Consider the following 19,067-nt stretch of genomic DNA (forward strand, 5'->3'; position numbering starts at 1 on the left):
CTCCATTCATTTTCGTGCCAAAATCCTGCATCTTTTTTATTAAAAGTTGAACGCGGAAATTATAACATTATAGTTTGTTTTCATATTTGGTCAAATTTGCGATAAAAAAATAAATGAAAATAAAAAGGGAAGAAAAAAGACCGCATCTTAAATGGTATACCCTTATGCATGGAAGGCTTCCCTACTGATGTCTCTTAAATATAAATGTACATTTTGCTATGATGCTGACTTATTTCTTTAAGTCTCCTCGTGGAGCAAAGAGCGTCAATGTTGCTGGGTTGCCAGGACGTATAACGCAGATAAAGGGTCTCATAAGGCTCAGTTTCAGTGTCAGTGTCAGTTTTGAAAAGACGTTTGACATAACAAACTTTAACATAACTAAGAAAAAAAATTGCAAAGGTCGAGTGCAAAGAGGGCACCTTCTTTGAGAAAATTAAAATCATAGTCTTCAGCTTTTTTTATTTAACTTTTTAACAACTCGACAAGAACCAATTAACTCGATGAACAGGGAAACTTTTGCATCGTATCCTTAACAGCTTGCTTGACTTCTCTGATCTTCCAACAGTAGAGAAGCGGGGTTAAAGATGAGTTCAAATAAACTATCAATTCTGTCCATTTGTCAGCTAAAAACAAAGATGAAGACGCTCGATTTTGAGTATACAAAGCTTCAGTTATACCATATGGCAGATAGCAAGCTACTAATGTCAACTGCAACCACAGTGCACTATACACTGCTTTCTTGTATCGCGTTATGTTCAGTGGAATTTGCGCTGGTTGCACTTGATGCACATGGTTTTGTATCTGCCTTTCATGACTACGAAGTCGAACGAAAATCGTTGTGTAGCAGAATGAGGAGGTTACTAGACACAGTGTTATACCTATGCGGCCATACCATAAGGTTATGGTGTTGTTTCACAAGGACATAGTTGCAGTGACAATGGAAACAATCCAAATGATAATAAGAATCGCGTGAGTTCTCTTTAGTGTTACAACTTGTCTATATCTTAGACGCAACATCAGCGCAAGAAGTCTGTCCACGCTTATTGCAGACAATGTCAACAACGACACTGAACAGAGCAGATAACTTGTGATAAATTTCAATTTTCTTGAGTAAAGACAAATATCCAGACTTTGACTCACTACGGATATCGAATAGATCACCGCTAGAGGCTGTGACATAAAACCAACGCAGAGATCAGTTACAGCCAGGCAACGGAGAAATAGTTTTGTCGGCGGATGGAGGGAGGACTCGCTGTAAAGAGCAACTAGAATGAGTGTGTTCCCCAAGATGGCTGTTATGGAGAGAAAGCTGATCAACACGGAAATACAATTTAACTGGCGGTGCATTTCACTGGTTATATGTGCTGAGCACATCCTTGAGTCAGTGTCTCCGTCAGTATAGTTTACTGCAGCCATTTGTTGTGATATAGGTATATGCTTGGAGCTTTAGGATTCAGTGTTCGGTATCGCTGAAGCTTTGTGCAGTGAACAGCTTATATTCTCGCTGGCTTATTACAAACGCCAATATCAATGTCATTTTAGTTATTGTGATTAAGATGAACACCTGCTTGGACAAACAAATGTTGTTTGTGGAATGTTTTTTATAATTCTCCTAGGCATCAATGAATTATGATTTTTTACAACGAAAACAAACTCTAAGTGATGAGCTACTCTGAAAATCGAACCGAACGAATTCAGCATGATTGATAAAGGAAAAGCTCAACGTACGTAGAGCCATGAAAATAGTTTCTTTTCGAATATTTTTAGCCTTTCGCCGATCAGAAAGATCAATAGCTTCGAAGAATCTTAAAAAGGAGCAGTTGTAATGGAGCTCAAAAGCAGTAATTTTAAGAAGCCCTAAAACTTGGCAGTTTTAATAAAACTTGAAGTGCACCTAGCAAACACAGTCCGACCTCCATTAAGCGGCCACCTATTAAGCGGCCCCCCTCCATAAAGCGGCCACTTTCCAAAGTCCCGATTTATTTGTCAGTAAACTGCTGTTTTTGATACCTCTATTCAACGGCCACCTCTATTAAGCGATCGCGGCCACCTTTTTGCTGTCACAAGTGTATTATTTATATGGTTTTTTACCTCCATTAGGCGGCCAGCAAATTATCTTTCCAAGTGAAATGCATGGTGACAGATGATACTTAAACAAATCGTCCGTAAAATATCTTGAACTACATTTTTTTACATACTAACTGTTGATGCAAAAAGGCCTAAGAAACTTGTCAAAAATGTTTTGCATATTTTTCTGTTCATTATCAACCCAAAGAAATACAATGAATTTTGGATTTATCCTCATACATGTATATGTTCACTTCTTAAAAGCATTTTGCTATATAGAGTCAATAAAATCATGTTTACTGCCATTCCTATCCAATTTATATTGTACCTCTATTAAGCGGCCACTTTTCAAAGTCCTGAGAATGGCCGCTTAATAGAGGTCGGACTGTAGCCTTAATTTATTGTGCGCAATTCTTAAAAGGTCGAATAAAGTACATTAATATTTTATATCATTCCTCTTTAAGACTCGAGTTTGGGATTTTCATTCATTTTTGTGCCAAAATCCCGAATCGTATTTTACATTACGTCTTATTTTGGAATATTAGTCTCGTAGTAACCAAAGTTTCGGAAACATACCTCCCCCGTAACAAACAATAAGAATTACATTAAAGGGGCTATGTCACGCAATTTTAGGCAATTTCGGAACTGACTAACTGGTCATAGAATAAACTGAAATATCACTATAACGGCTTAAAACTGTAGAAGAACTCGAAAGAAACACAGAAAGGCCAAAAGGGGGCATCGATAGGCAAAATACGAGAAGATTAAAACGAGTTGCGTTCGGGTAAACTTGAAAAACGTCGGCCCGACATTTTGCAAGTTTATCTCAATTTGTACGAAAGTGTCGTTTACAATGCTCGAAAATCATCTTTGTTTGTTACATGGACGTGATTTTGCCAATAAATGACTTTTGCTTTGTTAATTTAAAGTTTAGAGCTCTTAATTGACGAAAATAAATAGAATTACTTAAAATACCGTGACCTAACCCCTTTACTATGAACAAAACCAAGGGAGCTGAGCAATGTTAGAACGCTCAAATACGTAACGATTTAAAAAAATATTTTGGCAACGTTGTATCCACAGCAATAAAAAGTGAAAAAGAGAAGCTCGTGATGAACGAAAGTTGAACATGGAAATTGCAACATCTTGTTGGTTTCTTATTCATACCCGATGAAATATGCGATGAAAAATTAAGGAGAATAAAAAAGGAAGAATTACTTAGTGGCTCGGTGGCATGATTTATTACTATTAATTCTTTGTTGGCTTTAATAAACGATTGTTACAGACTAAAGCTGTATATTCGCTGTCGCGTAAAATACTTAAAAATAGAGACAACGTATGGGCGGCTTACGTCTGAAGTTGCTGCAATTTATGATTTACATCAACATGTAATTTCCTTCAGCCCGGAAAGATCTATAATGTCAGTTTTTAAAGTCGTTTCAGTATATTATGCGATTTTAATCAAGCGGGTTTTTTTGGAGCTTATGGTCATTTTCATATCCACCTTTTTCTCCTTGCTGTATTTGATTTGAACAGAATTTTGAACCTGGCTCAGTTTTGGGGCATCGTAAATGACACCGAACTTTCCAGACAACACCGCGGTTGACAATGCCAAAAGCCTTTGTGGCATCTATAAATAACGCATTCAAACAAATATTTTGTTTTCCGCATTTTGCCGAATATAAGAAAGTCGTCAATTATGCTCAAAGTTCTGCCACCAGTGACAATTAGTTCCTTGTTTTTAATTGGTTTTCCGATGACTAGAATATTCCCTTGCATACGCCTAAAATATTATGTGACGTCGTGTTCAATTCATTCGCAACACTTTTTGTTTTCGTTCTCTTTTTTTACTTTCACTGTTTTGCCGTTAAAATCAATCTTCATCCTAGATCTATTTTAAAGTTATTTAGGTTGCTTGCTTGCTCGAGGGGAAGCTGTACATACGTGTATTCTAACATATGAAAGATATAAAAAACATAAGATTGCACCTCCTGTACAGAGAATGCATCTACAATACACTTTTAAATTCTCATAAAAGGACACATCAGGGGCCGAATCTTAAATGGTATTCCTGGTTTCTCTACTGATGTCTCTAAAAGATAAATGTACATGTTGCTGACTTATTCCTTTTAGGCTCCTCGTGGAGCAAAGGGCGTCAATGTTGCTAGGACGTATAACGCAGAGCAAGTGCTCAAAGCTCAGTTTCAGAATCAGTGTCAGTTTTAAGAAGAAATTCGACCAAATAAATTTTGACAAAACTAAGAAAACAACTGCAAAGGTTGGGTGCATGGAGGACATCTTTTTTGAGAAAAATGAAAATGGTGTTCAGCTTTTCTCATTTAACTTTTTGACATCTGGACAAGAACCAATTAACCCGCCGAACAGGGAAACTTTTGCATGATATCCTTGACAGCTTGCTTGACCTCTCTGATCTTCCAACAGTAGAGAAACGGGTTTAATGATGAGTTCAAATAAACTATCACTTCTGTCCATTTGTCAGCTAGAAACAAAGATGAAGACGCTCGATTTTGAGTATACAAAGCTTCAGCTATACCGTATGGCAGATAGCAAGCTACCAATGTCAGCTGCAACCACAGTGCACTGTACACTGCTTTCTTGTATCGCGTTATGTTCAGTGGAATTTGCGCTGGTTGCACTTGATGCACATGGTCTTGTATCTGCCTTTCATGACTACGAAGTCGAACGAAAATCGTTGTGTAGCAGAATGAGGAGGTTACTAGACACAGTGTTATACCTATGCGGCCATACCATAAGGTTATGGTGTTGCTCCACAAGGACATAGTTGCAGTGACAATAGACACAATCCAAATGATAATAAGAATTGCGTGAGTTTTCTTTAGTGTTACAACTTGTCTATATCTTAGTCGCAACATCAGCGCAAGAAGTCTGTCCACGCTTATTGCAGACAATGTCAACAACGACACTGAACAGAACAGATAACTTGTGATAAATTTCAATTTTCTTGAGAAAAGACAAATATCCAGACTTTGACTCACTACGGATATCGAATAGATCACCGCTAGAGGCTGTGAGATAAAACCAACGCAGAGATCAGTTACAGCCAGGCAACGGAGAAATAGTTTTGTCGGCGGATGGAGAGAGGACTCGCTAGAAAGAGCAACTAGGATCAGTGTGTTCCCGAGGATTGCTGTTATGGAGAGGAAGCTGATTAACACGGAAATACAATTTAACTGGTGGCACATTTCAGTGGTTATATGTGCCGAGCACCATAGTTCTACGAATGATTTGTTTTCGTCTCCTTCAGTATAGTTTGCTGTCCACATTTTTCTGTCATATAGGTATATGCTTGAAGCTTTAGGAAGCTATGAGCAGTAAACAGCTTATATTATCGCTGGTTTATTACAAAGGCCAATGTCAATGCCTTTTTATGCTTTAGCTTAGTTATAGTGATTTAGATGAACACCCGCTTGGACCTTGCAAATAGTCTTAATTTAGCCTCAATTTAGCCTTAATTTAATAGCGCGCAATTCTTAATAGGTTGCTTAAATGGTAAAACGTGCATTAATATTTTAACAGTCTGGAATCTTCAATAATTTTCGTGACAAACATCCTGCAACTTATTTTAAATTAAAAGTTGAACACGGAATTGAGGTAAATAAAAAACGGGAAGAAATTTTTTGGTGGCTAACGGTGGGTTTAATTCCTCTTTAAGGCTAAAGTATGGGTTTATCAATTATTTTCGTGCCAAAATCCCGCATCTTATTTTCAATTACGTTTTTTAATAACCAAACCTATAGAAACCTGCCCCGTAAAAATACAATTAGAATTATATATATTTATGAACAAACCAAGGAAGCTGAGCAATGTTAGAACTTTGAAATGCGATTTAAAGTGAAAACAGAAAAAAGATTTTGGGAACGTTGTATCTACAGCAACAAAAAGTGAAAAAAAAAAACCGTGACGAGCGAAAGTTTAACACAGAAATTGTAACATCTTGGTAGTTTCCTTTCCAAACCTAGTGAAATATGCGATAAAAAATTAACTGAAGGAAAATTAAAAAGGAAGAATTACTTGGTAGATTGGTTGCATATTAACGGTGGATTCAATTCATCTTTAAAGCTTTAATGTGGGATCTTCGTTCATTTTGGTGCCAAAATCCCGCATCTAATTTTAAATTACGTTTGACTGATTTTGGAATATTAGTCTCTCACGGTAACCAATTGAAAGCTGAGGAAACCTTCCACCCCGTAACAAACAGTTGGAGTTATATAACTATATTAATGAACTAACTAGGGGAGCAGAACAATGTTAGAACGCTGAAATACGTAACGATTTAAAGTGAAAACAGAATAAAATATTTTGGGAACGTTGTATCTACAGGAACAAAAAGTGAAAAATAAAAGTTCGTGAAATAGCAACATCTTGATGGTTTCCTATTCATATCGGGGCAAGATAAATTAAGGCAAATAGAAAAGGTAGAATTTCGTATTGGCTTGGTGACTTATTACTATCAATTCTAGGTAGGTTTTATTAAATGATTATTACAGACTTAAGGTCGCGGGGGATACCAACAGCATGAATAAATTCATGAAGGGAAATTTTGCTTGACCTGCATCTTTTAAAACGCTTATTTCTCAGTGTTATGGGTGCGATTAAGCTCAAATTTTACAGAGACATAAAGAAATGATGAAAGATTATGAATGTCATCTTTTATTTGGTAGATTGCATTTAACGGCGATGTTATAGCCTCGTTAGTGCCAAATTGGGAAAAACGTGATTTTGTGGCAGAGTTTGCGGAACGAGTAGGAGACAGCACACTGTGATCTTGTCAAAAACTAATCAGTCAATACCTCTAGAGTGTCATAACAGAAGCGGATTTTTTAATTTAAAGTTTGCCAGCAAGTTATGGCGGTTTAAGTGCGCAAATTTGAATTTAATGTCTTCCACCTCTTTCTAAAAGCGCTCTTTTAAAATTCCGCTTCTGTTATGACACACTACAGTATTCATAGTTTACCTATCTGCAGTGGCAAGTCATGACGTTCTGTATTCGTGCTGTATTCTCTGCCACAAAATTGTCGGAAAAGTCCAAACTTTGAGATTTCCGAAGGTGTCCCGACCTAAATACGATCATTTTGCCAAGGAGAGATGTAATTATGGTAATTATATTCCACGCTTTTATGGTGAGAACAATGCGTTTTTAAAAAGGACACGATTGTTTATGCCGATATTTTTGTGATTACTCTGAGTTGCAGAAATATTCAAATTTAAATGAAAATAAGCTCAAAGACTTCCTACAATCTATATGAACGTATATAGCTAAGTGTCGTTTTAAATTGGTTAAAATATCAAAGAAACAGGGATTTTTTACAAATCACGCGCACGCGCCCAAATTTTTGTCCAGTCATAAATATCTCGTAAAGTTGTCGATGTCAGTCGTTGTACTTCGTGCATACGCTTTAAATAAATGTATAATGATGAGCCTAAGGTGTCCCCCCCGACCTTAAGGTGGATATCCGCTGCCATGTAAAATAATTAAAAATAATTACAGTACGCCGTGCCACGCATGCGAACAAGAATGGCGCTTACTAACGTCGCCTCCCTTTGCACCGATGGCTGAGTGACCAGGCCTGCTGAACAGTCTTGGCTGCACAAAAGCTGGGGCCTCTAAGAATCATGGACAATTCATAATGCTTTGGCTCGGGCGCCATTTTGAATAAATTATAATAGGGTATTTTTTACCACCGCTCTTACTACTACATGTATCTTCAGTTTAATCCTTTCACCAAACTGTCAACTCGGATATTCTGGGAATTGTGCTGTATGCCTTTTATTCTCCTTATTTCTTGATCTCAATTTAACCTTTCTTGATTTCAGAATATTTTTAATATTTTTTTTACTTGATGTTATTAGATGTGATCAACATATTCGGAGTGGAGACAATTCTGATATACACTGCTCTTCTGTTAAAGAAAAAAGTCGTTGTGTACAGTCCTAAAATTGAAACTCTTTTGGATATTTGTAGGTAAGTAATAACACAGTACATATATGTGTTTATGAATTGTTTGATTGTCAGCAGTGCCTTATACCAATAATTTTTTAATAAAAACTGGCTATTTTTGTCATTATAATTTCTATCATCAGTTACCAGGGGGACATTAACTTGTTATTGTTAGCAAATCCTCTCAGAAGCAGTCAAAGCTCTTCTGAGTGCAGTTTCTTCCAACATTAATATGTGAACACTTCTAAAGTTGCCACATTACTGAGAATGGCTTAGTTTTTCGAGATGAGGTAGACTGCAAGCTGTATCTAAATTTGTTTTCCTCAGTTTTCTTATGGCATGAGAGGAAAGTGAATTATCTGAAAAATTGATCAGATATTTGGAGTAGTATTTGCCTGATTACAATAAACTTCTGATAAACATTCCACCAAAAAATATACTTATTGTCTGGTATGATTGGCCTATAGTGAATGCAAATGGATGTAGCTTTTCTCCGGTTTGGTCAACCGTCCACACTAATCCGGATAAATTGTCCACCGAAAACGGAACTTTTCGAAAACGTTCTTCAGAGTGTATTATGCTGAAAACACCGGCCTTGCGTTTTGTGTGAACGGAAAACATTTTGAAAACGGAACTTTTCGAAAACGCTCTACGGAGTGGGTATTTGGAAAACACATTTTATCCGTTTGTGATCAAAATAGATGCGTTTTTAAATTTACTAGTGTGGACGGAAAATATTTTATACGGCGTTTTTAACTTTCTCCGTTTTCAAATTTTTCCGGATTAATGTGAACGGGGCCTAAATGCATTGCATGTCTGTGATACCAGGTAATTATTTCGACAACTGTGCAAATTCAGAGTCTGACTTCTTGCATTCCTGCTGTGAGTGTCCAATGGTTCTGACTGTTAAATTACATTTTTGTTTTATTTATTCAGGGCATTACCTTTATTGGTGTGGCACCGTCAGAACTGGAGCATTGTTCATCCTTATGTTCATCTAGAAGATGATGAACTTGAGCGACTTACAACAAGCATAACATATGTCGCTGGCTTCACTGATGCATCGGTTGAAAGCAGAACTGAGCTATATGACCTGTTTGTTAATGGTAGGTCTTGGGAACTGAACACAAAAATGTTCCATAATTCATTGACCATTAACTTTAAATTTATTTCATCAGTAATTCTTTATTTAGTGGATTATATTTCCGTTTACTCCAAAAGCATCTATGAAAAATAGTCTAAGGTTGGATAATCGTTAATTCTGACAGAGTCCCAGACCTCTTGTGGCTCCTCCTCTGCTGGGGAAAATTCTCCGTTTTCAAATAAAAACGGATACGTGTGGACGAAACCTCACTTGAAATCTGGAAAAAGTAATAATTATTAATAGTTAACGCAGAAGTGTTTTGAAAGTCGGTGTTTTGGAACGTCAAATACCGTAAAACAAGGAGTTTTGGTGGAAGAGAAAACAGTAACAGGATATGAAGTTAATAAAAACTTCACAGACGACCTGTTTCGTTTAAAAAGCACTTTCTCTGACTCGGCTTATTTGGTGTGTATTTTTTTACAGTTGCAGCTGGAGAAATTTCCATTGCACCAGAAGCACGAGGTAGGCAAAGAAAAGACCTTATTTTTATTTCCTTTTATCTATTTGTTAAAGGGCCTGAAGCATCTGACCAATCAGGAAAAAACGTTTATAACACTGAACAAATCAGAGCCTGAAAAAAGAACATGCAGCCAACGCAAAGAGCTGGAAAACGCGCGTGAGTCAAGTCACGAGTAGTTTTGGTCTTGCTTCTGATTGGTTCTTTTTTTTTTCTCTCTCTCTCTCTGTTACAGCACAAATTCAGGCCTTTTTCTAACCAATAGGCTTCTTCAGCTTGGTAGGGAGGCCTAGAGGACTCAAACAAAAGAAATTTTACAAGCATGTTTATTCAGTTTTTTTTTGTGTGTGTGTGTCCTCTAGGCCTCGATACCAAGCTGAATTTTGATATATCGAAAGAAGCTTATTAGAGAGCTTAACAAACGCAAATACCAAAACGAAACAAAACACAATTGTGACTCAATTGAAATTCGCTGTAATTGCTGAAGCGTTGATAAATGGAACCGTTGATGCTGAGAAAAAGACAGTCAAACCCTCGAATCAAAAAGGCCTGTGTAACACATGCGCAACTTTAACCAGTTAAAGTCTTGGTGTAAAGTATTCAATTCTAATTCCTCGCGAAGCGAGGCCGAAGGCCGAGCGTAGCGGGGTGTATAATTTTGTCCCTCAAAGGGCTCAGGCGGGATGAAATCTCGTGTGGAGTTTACGGTCATATATATTTGTGAGCTTGGTGTCTGGCGGAAATGACGTCACACGGCCGCGCGCTGGTGGCCTAATGGTGTAAGCGTCGAACTTGAAATCAGATCTTCGGGACTGAGGGCGGGGGTGTTGAAGGCACAAGTGTAATAACTGGTCACAAATGTAATAAAGTCACAAGTGTAATAACATTCGGTCACAAATGTAATAAAGTCACAAGTGTAATAAGGTTTGATCACAAATGTAATAAATATTTCACACACAGGCACAAAATTAATGTGAACAGCAAATACAGTAGAACCCCGGTAACTCGAACTCTGAAGGGAAACGAAAAACCGTTCGAGTTAGCGGGGTTTCGAGTTATCGGGGTCAATTGAATATTTAATTTGCCAAGTTAATAATTGATAGTTTACTGAGTTTTCAGCATTTCAGTATACAGCACAGTGCAAATTAAACTTATCTCATCAGAAACTCTAACACGATCATAAATTCTTAGGATAAGAGTGGAAAAAGGCTGACAAATACGTGATCTGTTTGGTTGCTCTAATCAATGGGCAATCGTGGCGAGTTGCAAGAACCGGAATTCGAGTTATCGGGGTAAATTTGACCCAAATGTTGATCAAGGGAAACGAAATTTAATTCGAGTTAGCGGGGTTTTCGAGTTATCCGAGTTCGAGTTAACCGAGTAAAAATGACTGAAAAGTGAGTTCAAATCCAAGGGAAATGGAAGTATGTTCGAGTTAGCGGGGTTGTTCGAGTTATCCGAGTTCGAGTTACCGGTAGGCATGAATAGATTGTGCTAGTAAATTCAGGAAAAGTTGCTTCACAAAATACCCAAAAGTTGCTCTTAAGTTGCTCAAATATCAAAAAGTTGCCACTAAAATTTAGAAAAGTTGCTTGCTCTCTAGAGTGAATTTTGCGTTTTCTAAAAATTGAAGCGCTTGCAGGTTTACTAAGAGTTGCCCCACAGGCTTCCCAAGCTCAAAAGTCGTCTTTTTGATGTGTTTTTGAGAGCTCTTCGGGCGGCCGACTTTACATACGTGGTGTATGCGACAGCTTGTGTATATAGAGAAATGTATGGGAAAATCACGAATTCTCTAAAATCGGGTAAATAACTATCTATTTTGAAATAAAGTTTACCTACCTCAAATGGTTGCCCCAGCGTCTATGGCAACCTCAATGGGGTCAATGTCTGAATTGTTTCCATATTTAGATAGATAGATAGCCGCTGTTCAGATTTCGTGGGCGTAAAGCAAGTGTTATTTTATTGTCATTTTATTGTTTATCCTTAGTTTTAATAAAAATCAGTTTTGATAAAACCAGTTTAATAAAATCCTTCGAAATGAAACGACCTTTTATGGTTTGGATTGGTTTTATATCAATTTGTTGCTCAAAAGTTGCCAAGGAAGGCAAAAGTTGCCCTAGGTTGCTGGTACTACAAAAAGTTGCTCAAAACGCTAAAAGTTGCTCAAAAGTTGCCGAGCACAATCTATTTATGCCTAGTTACCGGGGTTATACTGTATTATTACAGTATTATTAAAACTTATGTTGTCAGTCACCGTCGCTTTACATCTACACAACACTTACATTGGAAATCTTGTCTAAATAGACAAAGTAGTCATTTATAAGGCCGTTTTTACAATAAGATGCTTCAAATGTTCCAGGAAGGTCAAAAAACACCACATATGAATCTATTAACATTTCATTTTACTTTATTGAGAAATTCACACATAAATGCGTTTAGATATGTAATTTGTAGTGCTTTATTCATAAGCCTCATATATCTTGATATATTTCTTTTAATTTGTTCGTTCGTCTTATGTCAACAATTAATTGTTATAACCTACGAACACTTAGGGTGGTTCGCCTGTGGTTTCATAAGAAGAACAGTTGTCAATAAAAATACTAATCAGGGACGGCGGAGCAATTTTCCAAGTGGGGGGGCTGACTAGTGACTTGAAGTGGGGGAGGGGGGCTTAAAAGACTTTTAAAAGACTCTTAGTAAGTCTTCATTTTTTCGGAAATTCTGGAGGGGCTAAAGCCCCCCCCCCCCCAGCCCCCCCGGCTCCGCCGTGCCTGTACTTCATCACCATTTAACGATCTAGAGGAATTTTAAGAAGTCTATTTACCTAGTGACAGTCATTTTAGAATGAAACCCAACTTCAACTGACAGCAGAAGTTACAATGCGACTATACTAACTTTAATATCGTGATAGCAAATTTTGGCCAGTAGAGTGTTATTCATTTCGTCTGTTGATGTATTTACGATATACTCGAACTAAACTCTAGCCATGGTTAAATGAAATCCAGTCTACGCTGTCTGGCCATTTCTTGAATAAATCCCAGCTATGGCAAATCGACCATACTCCAATATATCTAGGCTTGGTGCCATCTAGGAGATTTTATTGCCTTATTACTTTATGGTTGAATGCAATTCCATTTGAATATGTTACTGGTTGAGAGCAGTGCTTTATCTGACGTGGTTCAACTGAACCAATGATTAATATGTCCATTTAGACAAGCTCTCCAATATAAATGTTGTGTACATGCAAAGTGATAGTTACTGACAACATAATTTCAGCGACAGGTGCCGTTCACATTTGAGCCTAAGTGTGAAATATTTATTACATTTGTGACCAAACCTTATTACACTTGTGGCTTTATTACATTTGTGACCGAATGTTATTACACTTGTGACTTTATTACATTTGTGACCAGTTATTACACTTGTGCCTTCAACAGGGGTTCGAATCCGGCTAGGGTTTTTTTTTTTTTCTTTTTTTTTTTCACTATTATTTTTTTTTTGTGGGTTCGAATCCTGAGCCTTTCATTTTTATCGTTTTTCTTTTCGGATTAAAATAACACTGATTTCCACATAATACTCCCTCAACGCCTATTCAGGCTATAAACAGCTGGGTCTGTAATCGTGCAGTTCGTTGTTGTTCAGTTTCTGTTTGTATTCTGTCTGCTGTATTTTGTCGAAGTCTCTGTAATCGTGCAGTTCGTTGTTGTTCAGTTTCTGTTTGTATTCTGTCTGCTGTATTTTGTCGAAGTCTCTGTAATCGTGCCGTTCGTTGTTGTTCAGTTTCTGTTTGTATTCTGTCCGCGGTATTTTGTCGAAGTCTCTGTAATCGTGCAGTTCGTTGTTGTTCAGTTTCTGTTTGTATTCTGTCCGCGGTATTTTGTCGAAGTCTCTGTAATCGTGCAGTTCGTTGTTGTTCAGTTTCTGTTTGTATTCTGTCTGCTGTATTTTGTCGAAGTCTCTGTAATCGTGCAGTTCGTTGTTGTTCAGTTTCTGTTTCTATTCTGTCTGCTGTATTTTGTCCGTTACTAGGCAACAATAACCCAGAGCTTCGCGAGGCCCTGCGAGTCACGTATTACTAGTAAATGATGTGTATGTGTCATGGTTTTCTTAGAAACCTTTCAGATGGGGAAAATTCACAAGGACATCGCTATGTTCATGGTGGATGCTGCTAAAAATGAGGAATATAACGATCAAAAGCTTGTGAAGGTAATCAGGCGTTTAAATAAACAACTAAAGTGATTTCGGGATTTCAGTCTACTGTTATACAGTATTAAGCAACCCCTTTTCGTTAAATGGCTATAAACTGGTTTAACCAGCGAGAAACTGGTTTTGAAATAACACTTCTATTATGAAACTATTTTTTAAATTGTAAAACGTGCTCAATGTATATGACAGTGGGAATGCGAATACCGTGAACACTTTTATTATACTTTAAAAGAAAAAGTAGAGAAAATAGTTGACACATTATTCGCAAAAAATAACCTATTGGCTTCATCTCTGTCCATTTGTTTTTTTTTTTAAAGAAATTTACATTTCCGAGATAAATTAAAGTGTTCATGGTTTCCTGATGCACACCGTAAACATAAAAAGTTACAACACAGTTAGCGCTCCGCTTTTTCAATTTTAGGAATTGTGACTGGTCAAACAAAATAACCACTTCAGTAAATTAGCAAGAAATATAAAATTGATTATGAAATAATATACCTATATCTCAAAATCATTGTGAAACGTAAAAAGGTACTCAATGTATGTTAATGAGACAACAAATTTACATCTGGCATTCCCTTCTTTCAATTTCAGGAATTGTCCGTGAAGACGAAGGATCTCATAAACAATCTTAAAAAACTGGCGGTTGAACCTGAAGACGGAGGAAAGGTCAGAGTCACATTAGAAGCATTGAAACAACGCAAACTAACACCAGTTGTGGAGAACTTTCTTTTTAACCTGGCTGCCGCCGAGGGCTTGGTTTGAAAATGGATATAAAATCTTTTAGTGCTGTTCAGATTCCGAACTTGATGCCTGAATCACAAAAGCTACTGTTTGCTACTACGTTAAACTATTGGACGAATTTTTTTTTCTAGTAAAATGCAGCCATCCAGACTCGTTTTCACTCCTACGTAGTTAGAGCCTGGTAACTAATTGCGATGACAGGGGCGCGTGGAGGTTTGGGAAATGCAGCGTTGCTTTGCCCAAACCTTCCCGTAATCACACTTTTCACGATTATACAGTTCAATAAATTAATTATACGGAAAGAGAAAAAAACAAATTTTAAGAAAAATAGTATATCCAGTTAACGCCTCTAAAATTCAATCAAGATTTCAACTTTAATTTTTATTTTACCTCTAAACAATGAAACAATGATATCTAATATTTGATCCGTAAGTTCAAGCGAGCACAAACGATTTTTTCTTTTTTCGCCTATTGTTTGACGTTGGCGGAGAAGCAAAATTAGTCACGTTCATAGCCTAGAGCGGGAACATGAAACAAGAAAATGATTATATTTTAGTTCTATAATGAGACAAACGTTTCTAAGAATAGTACGCGGCAGTTTCTACAATTTATTACTTACACCTACATGTAATTTCCTTTAGCTCGGAAATATCTATAATGTCAGTTTTGAAAGTCATTTCAATATATTTTTCGATCTTAATCATAATAATAATAATTTATTTCTAGTGCATTACATTAAAAATCTCAATGCCCTTACAAGTAAAAATATTTAAAATTACAATAGGATAAAATACTAAATTCTCGGTTTCTTTTGTAGCTTATTATCATTTTTCTATGTACTTTTTTCTCCTTGCTGTTTTGAGATTTACTGTATTTGATTTCAACAAAATTTTGTTCCTGGCAAAAATAAGTTCAAATTCGTGTGACATATCCCATTAAGAAATGAAAACAGTAACAAAAAGATACAAAGATTATTTTTTTGTGTAATTTGTTTTCACTGTTGAATCAGCTGACGGATTTAAAATCTTCCAAGTGATCAAAGCCCAGCTAAAATAAATTGTAGACTTTTCCGATTAGAGGTGCAATTTAGAATGTGTCTCCATGTAAACTTTTCTATTGTAATTAACCAAAAAATAACAAGAAAATGAAAATAATAGATATTTTGGCGTCGGTGTACGTCAGCTTTACCTTAAATCAAAATAAGTTACTGAAAGAGACAGGTTCTGTCAATTTGATCTTTGTAATTCAAGTGACAACCGATATTCTCGAATTTGTGTAGTTTAGTTCTTGTACTATAAGTGTATTTTTAAAAAAACTGCGGAAGCGATTGTTTGGAATAAAAAGAAAGAAATAGCGAAACGAGAAGGCTTTTACTTTTGATACAGAGCTAGTGTGATGGTTCAAACAAGCAAACAAAACACTGCCTTGATGCGTCAAACGATAATTTTCGATATAATCTGCACCATTTAAAAGTACGTCACTTTGCATATTACTTATGGCTGTGAAGCTTTTTAAAAATTCCAGCTGGACTTGTAAGCGATGAGCATTTATTTTCTCCATACATTATCGATACATTGCTAAAATGACAGCTAGAGAGAATAAAGAAAACGATGATTTTTCGCGGCGTCTTGATGCATCACTAAGTTCTCTAGTAAAACGATCTTTATTTAACAACATGTTTGTTTTTTTCTCTTTTTACAGTTGCTTTTTACAATTGTTCATATCTGAAATTAAAACTCCTATCACGTACAACGAATTAACAATAGTGAAATGCGAAGAAATAATGTATTCAGTTGTCTTTTGAGTTCTCAATCTTGATAACGCTTTTTATCGCCCGGCATTTGAATTGTTTTTCTTTCACTGTTTTAATTGCGAAGTTCTCGGTTTCTGATACTTTGCCTTATATCCGTTTCTCCGAGGGTCATCGAGCGAGTTTGCACCGATGATTCACCGGAAACTCTCGAGTCCTTGCAGCACGGCTTGCAAAACAGCTTTTTAACCATCTTTGTGACTTGCTCCCTTAACTCACGTGTAAACGCCATGTACAGAAAAGGGTTTACAGAGCTGTTCAGATTGGGTAGAATAGTAACAAAGATGTCGCGAACGCCGAGGCGCATGTTCCTGAGGCTGTCACGGTCCCAAAAGCTTAACAGCAGCAGAATAAAGAAGGGCACCCAACTTAGGCAAAATATTCCAACCACGCAAGCCATCATTTTTGCGGCTTTCAGCTCCTGTAGAACGCGGGATCGTCGAAAGCTCTTGTGGTCAGGATCCGGGCTTGCTCCTGGACGGACTGTGTTATTCAAAGTTCTCCTGCGCTGCTGAAAGGCGATTTTGGTGAGGTACGAATACGCTACTATGACGATTAGAACTGGTAAAAAAAACGCTAAACTCGCCACGACTGTGAAATATATTGGGTCGCTTTTGTTGCAGCCTGCGAACGTTTCGGCTCTGTTGAATGTCCAGTTGTATTTACCAAGCGAAGCGAAGATCACCGAGTACGACCAGACGAAACATATCATCTTTAAGCCGGTCTGTTGTGTCATGAGCGCCGGGTAGCGAAGAGGGTATTTCACAGCAACGAACCTCTCTATCGATACAGCTGCTAAGCTGCCAATCGATGAGCTACAGACAACCAGGTCCATCCAGATCCAAAGCGCACAGGCGTTTAAGTTAAGGCACCACTGATCGTTGTGGATCGTGAAATGGATCCTGAACGGCATAGAAAACAAGGACACCAGCAAATCGGCGAAAGCCAGCGACACGATGAGGTAATTTGTCGTGGTGCGTAAAGCGCGGTGGAAATACACGGTCGCGCACACCGCCAAGTTTCCGCAGAATGTTACGAAGCATATGGCCATTAAAATGACAGAAATAGCAAGGTGCCTGGAAGAGGGAGGCACGCTGCACAGTTCGAAACTTGATTGATTGGAAGAAGAGTTTTGGGTAAGGTTAAAATTGCTTGAATTATTGTCTTGAATCATCGCTGGAAATGCCACGCTGGTGAAAGTTAAGGTTTCTGTTTGGATTGCGACTATTCACTGCCCACTACACTGAATTCACTTCATTCTTGCAGATATCTTATGAGAAATTTTAGTGATTTGGCTTCGGTACCGCAAATTGATGCTGCTATGGACTGAATGCACAAGCGTGTGTCTTTTTAACTTAAAAGCAGAAAGAAAAAAATAATAATTGTCTTAAAAAGCCATTTCCTCTTGACGTCATGTCATCGGTGAATACGGGGCTAGCTAATCGGGAAGATAAACACTTTGCTCTACTCATTTTACATGACAGATCGTGGTTTTGAACAAAACTTTCCATATGGTTGTGTTATGAAAATGTCTGCCTTTGGAATATATCCCTTGACAGTCTAAACAATTTCCTGTTAAATTCGTCCTGTTTGGATGCTTGAGTTGTTTGGCTTTTCAGTTCTCGTTATAACTTTGGAAATTACAAAAATAATTTCTTTCGATATTACTCCTTTCAATTTCTTGCAGCTGTAGTAAGGAATATGGATCAGAAATTTAATATGAGCGAATAAAATTTCACCAAAGTTCAAGTTCATATATCTTGAAAAGGAAAAAAAAAAACAAGGAAAAAATAATAGAAATTCGACCGGAACTTAGAGCAGCATTTAAGTTTTGCCTAATACACCAACTGAATAGATTCAATTCGTGATTTTATAAAGGACTGTAGGGATATTAAAACAGCTTGTACTTAAAAAAGAATAATTAAAAGAAATGGTTTTTCACGTAGTCATTGAACAGCGAGCCGCTCTCCGCAAAAAACATCGATTTTTCTAGAAGTGTGGGCAGCTAAACACAGGTTATTTTTCACGCTGTACGTGCGAAGAATATATCGGCGAAAAATCGAGAGTGACGGAGGTTAATTAAAAAGACATCATGTTTTTAGAAATATCCTGAATTTGGACATTTGTTACGTGACATTACAACAGCTTTGTAATTAATACAAACGCACTTTATCTCAAGTAAAGTGTGCTAGTATTGTTTGGCTGTTCCGTTTCTCTTATATTGTGTAAATAAAATTGCATTAGTTGTTTTTAGTAATTTAGTTAACACATCGTGTATGCTCTGGTAAAAGCTTTATTGTTACATTGCTTGACTGATGCTGTTAGATCTGTTTGAGAATAGTTTTTCTGGTTTTCTTTTTAATTTTTTGTTTGCTGGCGCGTCTATAATACAGAAAAATTGAAATCAAAATTGATTCAGTTGTTACCTAGGCAACATCGTTTTCATCTCGTACGGCAAGTCATACCCTGCAAGAAGTTAGTTTCTCCTACGCCAAACGCTATCAAAAAACAGAATCTGACTCGATTGTTGCCAAGGCAACTTTGAGTAACATCGTTCTGATCACGAACGGCAAGTCATGCCTTGCGATTAGTTAGTTTCTCGTACGCTTAACTCTACGCGCGTAGGAGAAACCATGCAACTGCTAGCTGGGAAGGCAAG

General features: G+C 37.1%; 3 protein-coding genes and 1 pseudogene across 3 annotated transcripts in view; 1 reads left to right on the plus strand and 3 right to left on the minus strand.

Moving 5' to 3' along the window:
- Positions 1-15,963, plus strand: part of LOC144643216 (DENN domain-containing protein 10-like) — a 31,956-nt gene extending 15,993 nt beyond the window's left edge. The window contains exons 5-9 of the mRNA XM_078502403.1: positions 7,960-8,071; positions 8,984-9,153; positions 9,615-9,653; positions 13,760-13,854; positions 14,449-15,963. Of these exons, the coding sequence (XP_078358529.1) occupies positions 7,960-8,071; positions 8,984-9,153; positions 9,615-9,653; positions 13,760-13,854; positions 14,449-14,619 (587 nt within the window). The 3' untranslated portion in view covers positions 14,620-15,963. The remainder of the gene's footprint in view (positions 1-7,959; positions 8,072-8,983; positions 9,154-9,614; positions 9,654-13,759; positions 13,855-14,448) is intronic.
- On the minus strand, positions 493-1,416 carry LOC144638130 (melanocyte-stimulating hormone receptor-like; annotated as a pseudogene).
- LOC144638137 (melanocyte-stimulating hormone receptor-like) lies at positions 4,305-5,372 on the minus strand. Its single transcript, XM_078497331.1, has one exon. The coding sequence runs from the start codon at positions 5,370-5,372 to the stop codon at positions 4,437-4,439; it is 936 nt and encodes a 311-aa protein (XP_078353457.1). The 3' UTR covers positions 4,305-4,436.
- Positions 15,964-16,136: 173 nt separating the features above from the next.
- LOC144643212 (alpha-1A adrenergic receptor-like) lies at positions 16,137-17,757 on the minus strand. The gene has a single exon (XM_078502398.1). The coding sequence runs from the start codon at positions 17,580-17,582 to the stop codon at positions 16,464-16,466; it is 1,119 nt and encodes a 372-aa protein (XP_078358524.1). The 5' UTR covers positions 17,583-17,757; the 3' UTR covers positions 16,137-16,463.
- Positions 17,758-19,067: the final 1,310 nt, after the last annotated feature.

Source organism: Oculina patagonica, chromosome 2 (assembly GCF_052425735.1).
Source record: "Oculina patagonica isolate OP01 chromosome 2, crgOcupat, whole genome shotgun sequence".
Taxonomy (NCBI): Eukaryota; Metazoa; Cnidaria; class Anthozoa; order Scleractinia; family Oculinidae; genus Oculina; species Oculina patagonica.